This window comes from Puccinia triticina, chromosome 2A (assembly GCF_026914185.1).
Source record: "Puccinia triticina chromosome 2A, complete sequence".
Classification (NCBI taxonomy): Eukaryota; Fungi; Basidiomycota; class Pucciniomycetes; order Pucciniales; family Pucciniaceae; genus Puccinia; species Puccinia triticina.
In genome coordinates this window covers 8,681,839-8,694,212 of record NC_070559.1, presented here as the reverse complement: position 1 = coordinate 8,694,212, position 12,374 = coordinate 8,681,839, and the positions used below count along the sequence as shown (strand labels likewise).

General features: G+C 45.2%; 1 protein-coding gene across 1 annotated transcript; it reads left to right on the top strand.

Moving 5' to 3' along the window:
• Positions 1–282: 282 nt before the first annotated feature.
• On the top strand, positions 283–1,443 carry PtA15_2A909 (uncharacterized protein; the record flags this gene model as incomplete). Its single annotated transcript, XM_053166978.1, has 1 exon — positions 283–1,443. The coding sequence occupies one exon, from the start codon at positions 283–285 to the stop codon at positions 1,441–1,443; it is 1,161 nt and encodes a 386-aa protein (XP_053018147.1).
• Between the last annotated feature and the right edge of the window lie 10,931 nt (positions 1,444–12,374).

Sequence of the window (12,374 nt, the reverse complement as noted above, 5' to 3'; positions counted from 1 at the left end):
AATACAAATTTATTCTTCGAGCCAGGACATCTTTTTGGGCGGCAGGAGAAGATATATTTCAAGATGCAGTCTCTAGCCGTGCAACAACCTTCTTCGCAAGAAGACTCCTGCTCAGGCTCAACCTCACTCTCATCCTTCCAGCTGGATTTCGACAATCTATTGTTAGCACGCCCTCTTGACTCTAGCAACACCTCCCAAGGTGACCTCCACCTTCGCCCCAAGGATACGCCAATAGATCTTCTTGGACTTCCTACCAACACCGCATCCACCAACGACAACAATATGGAAAGGTCCAACACCAATCCAGCAATGATCAAAATATTCCCCTCCACCATCCAGTTCGATAATCAACAACCCATAGTCTTCAACCCCCCAGAATCCTCCTCATCCATCTCCTACTCTACTCCATCGTCCTATACCCCCTCGTTGGAGTCAGTCTCGTCCTTCAACTGGATCTCCAATAGTCTATCCGACCCTGACGTTCTTGCTCCGACCGCACCCGACCTGACATTTTCATTTGTTCAATCAACAAATTGGCGACCAGCCACTCCAGTCCCCAAGAGCAACAACAATGTACAATCAAAGAGTCCATCAGGCCTCGCCCTCGAGAGCACACCAACCAAAGATTTCAAACACAAATTGCCCGGCTCATTCAATAGGCAAGAGGAGGAAGATGATGATGAAGAGGAGGACGATCATGGCAAGGAGGCACATGGATGTTTCTCGTCTCCGACACCCATCTCGAGTCCACTCAAGGCGCGAGCGCAAACCGTCAAGATGGACCAACGCGCCACTAAGAGCAATTCACGTCCGGTCTCTCACATGGGCTTCAGCTCGCCGGGTTCAGGGATGGTGATGGCGGCGGCGAGCGAGAAGGTGAAGCCGAAGAAGTCGCTGGGCTTCATCCTCGGCGGCAGCGGTCGCATCCGAAGCTCGACCTGTCTGGAGAGCCAGCTCGAGGACGTGCTCAGCCAACAGTCCAGCCCGGCGCTTGCCGACCCACAACATCATGGCGGGCCTACCACTGTCTACAGGCTGCCCCAGTCCGAGCCGCCTGCCCGAGATCCGGCTAGCGGCCATTACCAAAAAACTAAGAACCGGTTCAGCGCCTTCCTTTCCTTCCTCCCCACCGACCAGCAGCCCCTCGGCCCTTCCGCCTCGACCGACGATCAACGCATCACCAACCAGTCAGATTCAAAACCCTCAAAAGACCCCTCCAACCGACGTCCTTCCTTCAACCTTCTTGACAGAGCCACCCTATCCTTCTCGAATACCTCCTTCCGTACAATCAACTCTTCTAATACCGATCCTTGCCCTTACGTTGCTTCCCCAACAACAAGCTCTAAATCCCCTGCTAAGCATCAGCCGTCTCCCAATGGAAAATCTCCTTATATCAGGTCTTCTCGCTCCTTTCTTAACTTGCTCTCTTCCAAACTCAAATGATTCCTCTTCTTATCCCTCTGTTTTATTTAAATTTCAAGTTTCTTGATGAAACCGTTACCTTTCTGATCATCCTATTACTTATTCAATCCCCCATTTCTGCCTTCTTCTGATTGATACTTGATATTCGAGCCCGTTTTGTTATTGTTTTGTCTTCTCTCTTTTATATCTCATCTTAGTTGAAAAGGACACTATCTCTCTCGAAAAAAATATTTATTATCACTTCTTACATCTCCCAACTTCATATTATCTAACTTCTGGCCATCTGCATCATACATGTACGCTTCATCAATTCCTCTCCATCTTAGTCTAAATGTTTTTCTTATTACGATGACTTTTGTCTTGCCGCCAGGTGATATTGATTCCGGGCTGTGATTCTGCCTGCGCCTGCGTGTGATTTGATGTGCAACAGAGCGTCTTGTTGTTAGTCTGGAGTACTGAATCATATATGGCAGTTTGCGAGACATTTGGTCCAGGCACCACTGTGCTGAGCTCAAAAGCTGGAATTTAACTGACTTTTGGGTAAAAAAGGATGAAGAAATTTCTATGATACATAGCCACAATCACATCAATTGATCTAGCAGAGAAGCATGCCACAAGCAAAACTCTCACCAAAAGAGCATGCAGTCGATACAAAGACTTCGAAGAAAATGTCTGTCCCACTGAAATATTCTCCAGCTAAACGGCCAAAGTCCCTATGTTTTTAGAGGGGGGACACTGTCGCGCAGGGAACGGTTGGCGCAATGCAAAAGGTGTTTTGCCACTTCAGGGGTACTAGTTGGAGGGTGGGATTTTGTTCAGTTAGCGGCTCATACGCTGATGCCTCTTAGTCACATACTGATCATGTATTGCATTCATTCACATGGTGTGCTTGGACATTGCCCGGAGAATGCAAGCCGCACAAGGAATATATACGTATGGCGGGTTGAAACAGTTATGTCATGTTTTATTTGTTGTTTGGTGTACAAATGATAAGACAAAGATCGGGATATGTATAGAATATCTGCTTTCGTTCTACAATATCATCAACAATATCATCAACAATATCATCAACAATATCATCAACAATATCATGGGGCTTCGAGCTAATCCAAAAGATCCATAGCACAGCCGAACAGCGGTTGGAATAAGGATAAGTTGTAGAAAGTGATGAAAAAACAAACGAATAAAATCCAGAACACCAGTCAGATAATATTCCTCAAACACATGGATTGATTGATCCATTCCAAGAGATAATCAAAACAGAAGAGATTGGAATCATAGCACTCAACTTGCTCCAAAAACTTTTTGGCTAGTTCCTGGTCTGAAATTTTCTCTAGCTTGGACTTCAATAACTGTCGGAAGCGATCAAGGGAGAGGATAAGAAGAGCACATTCAACCAGGGGCTCTGTATAAATAACTCTTCAGAAACCTGAAGATGGAATACACGTACCTCAACATATTTGGTTTTGGCATCTTCTTGGCTCAAGCCTTCTCTCGCTTTCCAGGCATCCTATACATAGGAACACGACGAGAGGAGATTAACACAAAGACAGTGACATGGATAGATAAAATATGTTTTATCAAACGTAAAACCAAGTGACTCAACCCATTTGTGTCTCTCGGCGAAGCTCATTATACCCGGTCTGGAGGTGTTCACATCGCCTACGATAGCTAGACATCAAGAAACAAGTGATCGATTATAATGATAATCTTCGTCGTCGCACCTCATAGGAATGACGTACCTTGTTTATACAAGCCGTAGAACTCAAGCTGTTCATTTGTAGTCGGTTTGTCGTTTCCATCCTTCGGGAGACTATTGACAATATCCCTAGCCTGAATGGATCACGGAGTAATATTCAAAAGAAACAAAAACAAATAATAAACGCATTCTGAAGTCAATCCACCTTGATGATCGGAATGTATTTAACTTCGATTGCGTCCAGTTTACTTTCGTGTGGAATTGAAGGTCAATCGATCACTCACCTTTTCAAATTTCTGGTCAGTTGAAGACATGTTGCTGGACCAAAGGATTAGAGACTTGCCCGGCAAAAGTGTGACAGAAAATGATAATTGGTACTTACTAGGCAATATGACTCAAAGGTTCGAAAAAGGATGTCAGGTTTAGAGGGTTTGGAGCTGTTATGTACCGAGAGCGAGGATCTAAGCGTGATTTATGTATGTACAAGACGTTCGGTCCGCGCCGAGCGGGGCCCCGGGCAGGCAACAAAACTCTGGGGCAAGATGGCTTGGCTGCGGAGAACGAAGAAATGCCCCAGAGTTTGCAGATCCCACCCAAGGCTCAAGCCCAATCACCCAGGAGAGACACAAACATATTCTAATAAATACATAAATGCATGCTTTGATGCCCCAACGAGCTTCTGGGGACTGCGAAGTAATGCCAGAGGAGGCCAGAGGGTTCACTGAATTTCTAAGCCAGGATTTTCCTCACATGCCCACCCCTATTCTGCGTGGCCGATCAGGCTGCCGCAAGCTCAATGCGGAAAATCACATCTGAGCAGACCTCTCGTTACCCTCACCGCATGTCCATGTCTGGCTTGACCGGGCCGGGGTATTACATATTGCTCGGCTTAATCCTAACTTCACACAAGTCCCTGGTGGGGGCTTGCTGTGGCCGGCGGCGAAGCCGCCCCTCCCAAAGGGAGGGACTTGTGCACAAGGTCAAAAATTGACTGTTACAGAAATGGCAACGGAAAATATTAAGTCTCAGCCAGCCTCCCCCTCAGCTCCTGTGGTCCTGCCCCAGAGCCCATTAATGCTTCTGGACCTCAGCTTTCATTTGGCGCTGGTCTTGTCTTGTCTCCTCAATCTCAATCATTGGAGGACTTCCTGTTGATCTGGAAAGTCAGATCTGACTGGCCAGATTTCAGATTTTGCAGGGAATTGGAGGACTTCCGGTCAATCTGGGAACCCAGATTTTTCCAGATTTTGCGGGGAAATCTGGGCTTGATCTTTCCAAATCCTAGATCTGCCTAGATTTCCCTGCGAAATCTGGGAAAATCTGGGTTTCCAGATCGGCGGGAAGTCCTCCACTTTTGAACAGATCTGGAATTTCAGATTTTGCAGGGAAATCTGAAATCTGGAACTCTCGACCACTTTGGGGATCTTTGGAGACCTAGATTTCCCTGCAAAATCTGAAATCTGGCCGGTCAGATCTGACTTTCCAGATCGACAGGAAGTCCTCCATTCTCCCTGCACCAATATTTTAAAAATAAAACAGAATGAAGAAATGTAAACAAGGATCTACAACCATTATGCCTTGTGGATCTTGGATTCACAAACCTGCAGATATCTGCAGATCCTAAACCTGTGGCCACTCAATTGTTACATTTTTTTGCAGATAGGATATTCAATCTTGCAAATCATCAGAAAATCTAAAAATGGATCTTCAGAGAAATGTAATATCCTTCAGGATTCCTTTCACCTTTAAAACAGATTCCTCCAATCAGTTTTGGAGATTTTGCCTCAAAGATTTAGGTGGGGTGCCCATCAGTATTGCCAAGAGAGCTGTCCATTTAGTATTGCAAAGAAAACTGTATATTCAGATTGCTTTGTACAGATTTTGTTTTGCAGAATTGTTGCATGATTTTCCAAAATTTCTGGTTTTGTTTACCAGGGGCAATCACATATTTTTTACATGTTTTTCTGGTGCACCTGACAGATCATGTCAGATGATGCCCAAGGCCAAATCTAGGATAGGGCAGGGAGGGGCCCACCAAGTGCTGGTTCATTACAGACAGACATCCCAGGCGGGATTCAATCTGAAGTTTTGTTTTAAAGTTAGGTGTAGATTTTTGTGTGCATGTGCTTAAAAAACCTTGAATGCATTAATGTTTGCCCAAAGTTTGGTGAGAATTTTAATTTTAGCTTTAGTGCATAACAAAACCAGAAAAAATGCAAAAATTCCAACAGTTCTGCAAAAGGAAATATTTTGTTTTTGTGTTTTTGGGATTGAAAATGTCAGCCGGGCTACCATTCTAGAATAGAGCCCTGCCTGCAGCTTCGGTAGCGCAGTCAAGAGCACCGTAAACTGGGTGCAGAGCCGACCTCTGCGCAGAATAGATTAGTTTTAATTGTTTTAAATATTGCAAATAGCTTCCTAGAGAAGCTAGACAACAAAAGGAATAGATTCCAACTAGGTACATGTAACAAAAACAAGGGAGTCTATATAAAAAGACCCTCAGAAGACCCACGTAATAATCAGCAGACAGCCACTGGTTACATGAAAGCTACATGGGCTTGTGTGAAGTCCGCCCTACTACTTAGTTCGCTATGTAGCTATGAAACTTATCCAAGAGGATAGTTCACTGTGTGCTTAAGTAATAGGTAAGATTCTGAGTCGATGTTTGTAATTTATAAGCTTTTGATTTGTATGCTTTCCGAGATTTACGATTACTTGGATAGATAATGATAAGTAACGTTACAACTATAATGACAAATAATATCTCGATGAGAAAAGAAAGGAAAGGAAAGGAAAGAGCTACAAGGAAGGAGAGTAGATAACCAAAATTGGAAAACTCCGATGACGTCACATAATGAAAACACGTCATCCCATTTACATAAACCGAATTTGGAGAGCAACACAGCTCCGGAATTCCCAATCGTCGATTGTTCTAAAGAAAGATTTCATGAATAATAGTTAAATTATCCGTAACTTGTCAGTAGAAATCAAACGGAGTTGTTACAGCTTGGTAGCGGCTAAATCACTCAGCCACATGATACAGAGTACTGTAGTACCTGGTTGCGTGGAGACAACAGCCGCCGGTAGGCGGCTAAACAACCAAGCCACGCGACTCAGAGAGCTACAGTGCCTGGTCGCGTGGTAACAACCTTCTTCCGAGCACCGTCGCAACAACGGTAGAGGAAAGACTTGGACACAAATTGCCAAAGAGCTCCGCATAGGAACCAAATCCTAGTGATCCTCCACTCAAGAGCAGAAGATCTCTAGTGTGTCAGTTTGAGTAGAACTCATTAAATAAGTTCTAGAAAGAATGAGGTGCCAATTATAAACACTTATTGAAATTTTATTCAAAAAAAATCAAAATTCATTCAAAACTTTTTCTATCTAACTTTTTCTTATGTACTTTTTCAGAAATAGCCCAAATGACCTCAAGGATGTCATTTGGGACCAAAAACATTCAAAAATTGGTTATCCAAACAGATTACAGGTGTACAGTGCATGTATTGGACACTGTAATGCACTAGTCCAACAGTACAACTCAGTTTTTACTTCAATAAGCACGTCACAGCCGCATGCAGATGTTTCGGCGACAGTCCAGCCCCCAGCCTAATGGACACCTTCCCGCGGCAGAAGTCGCAGATGTCCAAGACAGCTCTGGCCCCTGGGGGAGAGGCACCCAGCGCCCCTGCGGCCGCAATAGCTCCCCAACCTCCAAGCGCTTGGCTGGCGGCTTGAGCCCAAAGACACCACGGAGCGGGCCCACCTTGGCTTCCAGCCCTTCCTCAAGCTTTGAGAACTTTCCCAAACCGCGCTGCTGCTTGATGCGCACACCCCACCGAGTATTATGTCAACGGCATCAGAGTAGAAGAGAACGGTCCTTGCCAACAGCTGAGCGTCCCAACCACAAGGGGCCTCACCCTTGAGGGGTTCCTAGCACAATTTTGGATCTGCGCTGTTGTGTGAAGCTGTGTGGTTGTGGTGGTGGACCTGGTTTGTTGGTTGCGCGGGGGGGGGGGGGGATGACACTGCAACAGGCGGTCTTGTCTTGGGATTTGGATTTCTGCCTGTGTGGGCTCCAGGTTTATGATTGTACAATCATATCCAGACTTTTTTGAAACTTAATTGGGCCTGTATTGGCAACATAAATTTAACAGATTTTGGTTTCAAACGAGTTTCAAAAATATTACAATAAAATTTCAATAATTGTTTATAATTGGTCCCTGAATCTTCCTTGTGACCAGTATCCAAGAGATATGGGTCTTACAAGTAGCAAGACCAGTAAAGAGGCTGTGCCCTCCAATAATATGTATTGGAAGGCCAGCCAGGAGAATAGTGAGCCAAAGAGCCTCCCAGAAACAGCATAAAAGCCGTTGTTGGGAGGACTCTGGCTCCCCAGAATCGTCAACCACTTTAACCGCCCAGCAGTGCACTACTTCGCCAAGCATATTCTTTGATTAGTTCGCTCTTAGCCTGTTTTAGATTGTTTTTAGATTCATTGCTCGTCGCTGGACTCCTGCTCATTTCTCTTTATCATCTTGGGTGTAATCCCCATCAACTGTATACTTGGGAACCTGTTGAACAACCCCCGCTTGTTGGACCACAGACACACAGGATACACTACCCCTGCTTGTCAGGCCCTGTAAGAACCGCCCCGGAGCGCACCATAACCATTCCGCTGCTCTTGCAACCCCTCCGTTACATCCCATTAGGGACATAAATCTTTAACACCATCATCTTACCGCGTCTACAGACGCGCTCACTTGCCGCAGTCACTTGTGTAGCTAGAGGACTTCGTGTCTTGGCATCACCAAGCCTGAAAGAAAATTCTTCCTTTGTCTGCAAGCCTGCAAACATTATTCATAAGCCTCTCTTACAGAGGCCCATCTGTGCAGGCTCCCCTGGACCCTCCATTTGAGAGGCTTAGGCCCCGTTTGGCACCAATATAATCAGTGAAATAATCACAAGTAACATAATCTGTGACATGCTGATTATTACACCCAAAATAAAAATTAAGGCCCCATTTGGAGCCAATATAAATATACGTGATATAATCGCTTGTAAATTCAATAAAAAATACAAAACTCAACATGAAGAATCCAATTTTTTTTTTTGTAGGAAACCTACAGTACTGGTCTCATCAACTATGAAGTCAGATTTAACTGATTCAGCCATCTTCAGCACCATAATACCATTATATTGCTATGTTTTGGTCAAAAGCAATATAATGGTACTACAGTACTGAATATGGCTAAATAAGTTGAATCTGACTTCATAATTGAAGAGACCAGTATTGTACGTTGCCTAAAAATTTTTTTTGGAGGCTTTATGTTGAATTTTGTAGTTTTCATTGAATTAACCAATGATTATATCACCTATATTTATATTGGCTCCAAACAAAGCCTAAATAAATATATTGCTAGCGTTTGTCAGTACATGCGGAATAATTATTATGTACACTTCACCCAGGTCTGACGCAGATTGTACACGTTTGGCATGACCATTCAAAAAAGTCATCCCTGCAAGGAACTTCTCCCTTGCAATGACCGTTCAACCGGGCGTTGAAAACAAAAACAGGAAACTTGACCTCTTTAAACTGGTCTCTGGTGGATTTCAGCCTTTCAATGACCGTTCAATCGGTCATCAAAAGGTTGAAGCCCTCTTGATCGATCTTGATTACTGGTCAACAAGATCAACCGGTTGATCTCTGTGACCGGTCAAACAAGCCATCAAGAGGCTTTGGGATGGCCTGTCCAAACGGTCATCCAGAGGAACCCAACCTCTTGATGACCGGTCGACTGGTCATCAAGAAGGAATATACAAAACCTGGATGACTTGTGTGACCTGTCATCTATTAGAAGGTGTATGTATCCTCCTTCTCAATGACTGGTTGACTGGTCATCGAGATCATCAAGAGGTTGTAAACACATTGAGCACCGGTCAATCCTCTCCATGACCGGTGGAGAGGGTGTATGATATGTATGTATGTGCCAGGTCTGAGGCTCCTGAGCTGCCAATATATTGAGGGGTAGTAATGTAATTACAGGAAATTGGATATATCACTCCGCCAAACACCATTGGTATTTCACCGATATAATCTGTGAAATATATTGCTGATTATATTGGTGCCAAACAGGGCCTCAGTTAAGCTAGCTTCTCAAGCCTTGCAATTCCCTTTCCAACTAGGGGTTCTGCCATTGGTTTTGTTGTCCCTTTTGAATTTAGCTGGAAATGATCTCACTTCAGGCAAGGCTCATTGTCTCTTTAATCATTGTATTGAAGCCCAGTTTGCAAAACCATCTGTATCATGAACTGTCCAGGCATGACTCCAAAGCAAATAGCTTGGTCAAGGATAATTTGTACCTGGCTGGAGCACTGCAAGTCTTGATAAATGGCCTCCTGCAAGGTGCAAATTATTAATTGAGCTTGTTTATTTCAAGCCATACCCCAACAGATAAATAATGATGTTGGTTTTGTTGAAAATTGGGTTGCTTAAACTTGCAAAAATTGAAGAAAAATATTGGAAAAGGCCATAGTTTTTGCCTGAAATGTGATCCTTTCAAATGACAGCTTCCTCAAATATAAAAATTTGTCACATTAGTTTGGGTTTTTTAGTTTCAGTTATATTTTTCATTTTGAAAAAGAATGATAATATTAGGGGGTTTAAAGTAACTCTGTGTATCCATCTTGGCACAGCCCATTGCTGACAGCATTTTTTCAGTTTTTTTTCCAGATTTGTGTATTTCTGTTCTTCAAACAATCAAAAAACCAATCATAAACAACCAAAGCGCAAAGGTCATGGTAGAAGAGATGGTGAAGAGGACAGCCAAGAGACTTAATAAATCACCTGAGATCACAATTAAAACACCACAAGGGGGAGTAGAAGGTATCAATAGTACCATGGACCCAGCTAGGGGATCAATGGGACCATCTCCTGAGATGGCTGTGGAAACAAGACAAGACAAGAGACAGGAGAACTTAAGTTGTTAGTTCTCACTGAATGGCTTTTGGTGCATACTTTCTTGAAAGCTAAGTAGATGGTTATCTGATGAATTCTTTAAATTATTCACAATGGCTTTAGATTGAAAGTCAGCCAGAAATGAGAAAGAGAAAGAACCTTCTCACAATACCAATAGTGATGATAGTTTTAAAGGTTAGTAAGACACTCTAAGTCAATGAGATGCACATCACTACTCTCTAAGTTTCTGAGACGGGTTTCTGTGTTGGGAAAAGAAGAGAGGTCAAAGTGTGGGGGTTCATGTAGGCTCAGGCTTCTCCCTGAGTGGATGGTGTAGCCCAAACCCATTCTCCACACCTGCCAACGGCAGCCACTCCCTCTCTTTCCTCTCTGCTTCAGGAGGACAGTTGTCGAGACATACTGGCTCCCACCCAGAGGCTCCTACCTTTTAGGTTGAGACACTCCACAGGTATGAAGAGACCAATCCATCTTGGAAAGGGTTGATTCATATTGGTGATACATATCCAGCTTGCTGGGTGGACTTGCCTCTTTGACCAGAGCCATTCCTCTGGTAAAAGAGGTGTACATGCCTCCAACCGGACAGAACAATTCCTCCGTTCAGAGGTGTGTACTCTTCCTTGAACAGAGCTCCGGCCAGGGGTGTGTATTCCTCCTTGACCAGAGGGATTCCTCTGGCCAAAGAGGAGGATTCCCTCCCGGCAAACAGTGGCTTGTTTGCCTTCCAGCTCTTCACAAAGGATGGCAACGTGGATTGAGCAAGCAGGACACTGCCACACCCAAAAATATCACAGGTGGTACCCTTGGTACCTCCCAGGCGGTGTCAGGTGTGGTACTAGGCACCTGAAATGGGCCCAAAAATGGTGTGGTACCCAGGTCCAGAAACTATCTATACTCTGAGCAGAAAATCATCATGAGGGCAGGGGCAGGGGTAGTTAACACATCAAAGCTTGACTTAGTGTATTTCTAAAAATCTGATCATCATCCCCCCCCCAATAACACTCAGAAAACCCACTATTTTTAAGAACCCCATGAAACATTGAGCACCTGATCATGCCATTAACCTTAAATTATCAGATAGACCTGCCCCAAAAATAAACCTTTGAAACAACCAGCACTATGAAAAAAACTCAAGAAACTGGTGTCAGTTGACATGCAGCATACTTGAGTTCAGTCTCCCTTAGAACAAGCTTCATACAAAATGAATCCCAGGGTGGTGCACCCTGGAATATTTGGAATTTACTCAACGGTTCAGGCTAAGCAGTATGTTGAGACTCTGCTTAGCCACACTAACTTTGGAGATGCTCAGCTGGTACAGCAGTGGCACCTAAGTACATACATTACCAGTGCCCTTGTCAACTGGGAGGCATCCCTCCAGCTAACACACAAGGCCTTAAGCTTGACATACACCCGGGAGAGATCCCTCCTGGACAACTGCTTCATACACCAGTTGTCCAGGAGGAATCCCTCCCAGACAACAGATACATACAACATCCATACAGCAGTCGCCCAGGAAGGATCTCTCCCGGACAACTGCTTCATACACCAGTTGTCCGGGAGGAATCCCTCCCGGACGACAGATACATGCAAGAGTCACCCGGGAGGGATCTCTCCTGGCCGACTGCTTTGTACACCAGTTGTCCAGGAGGGATCCCTCCCAAACAACGGCCCCATACAACAGTTGCCTCGGAGGGATCCCTCCCGGACGACTGCTTCATACACCAGTTGTCCGGGAGGAATCCTTCCCGGACAACAGATACATACAAGAGTCGCCCGGGAGAGATCCCTCCTGGCCAAATGCTTCATACACCCGCTGTCCGGGAGGGATCCCTCCCGAGCAACGGCCCCATACAGCAGTCGCCCGGGAGGGATCCATCCCGGTTGACAGATACATGCAAGAGTCTCCCGGGAGGGATCCCTCTTGAACCACTGTTTGATGAAGCAGTTGGCCAGGAGGGATCCCTCCCGGGCGACTCTTGTATGTATCTGTCGTCCAGGAGGGATTCCTCCCAGACAGCTGGTGTATGAAGCAGCCGTCCGGGAGGGATCCCTCCCGGGCGACTGTTGTATGGGGCCGTTGTTCGGGAGGGATCCCTCCTGGACGACTGGTGTATGAAGCAGTCGGCCAGGAGGGATCCCTCCCGGGCGACTGTTGTATGGGGCCATTGTTTGGGAGGGATCCCTCCTGGACGACTGGTGTATGAAGCAGTTGGCCAGGAGGGATCCCTCCCGGGCGACTCTTGCATGTATCTGTTGTCCGGGAGGGATTCCTCCCGGACA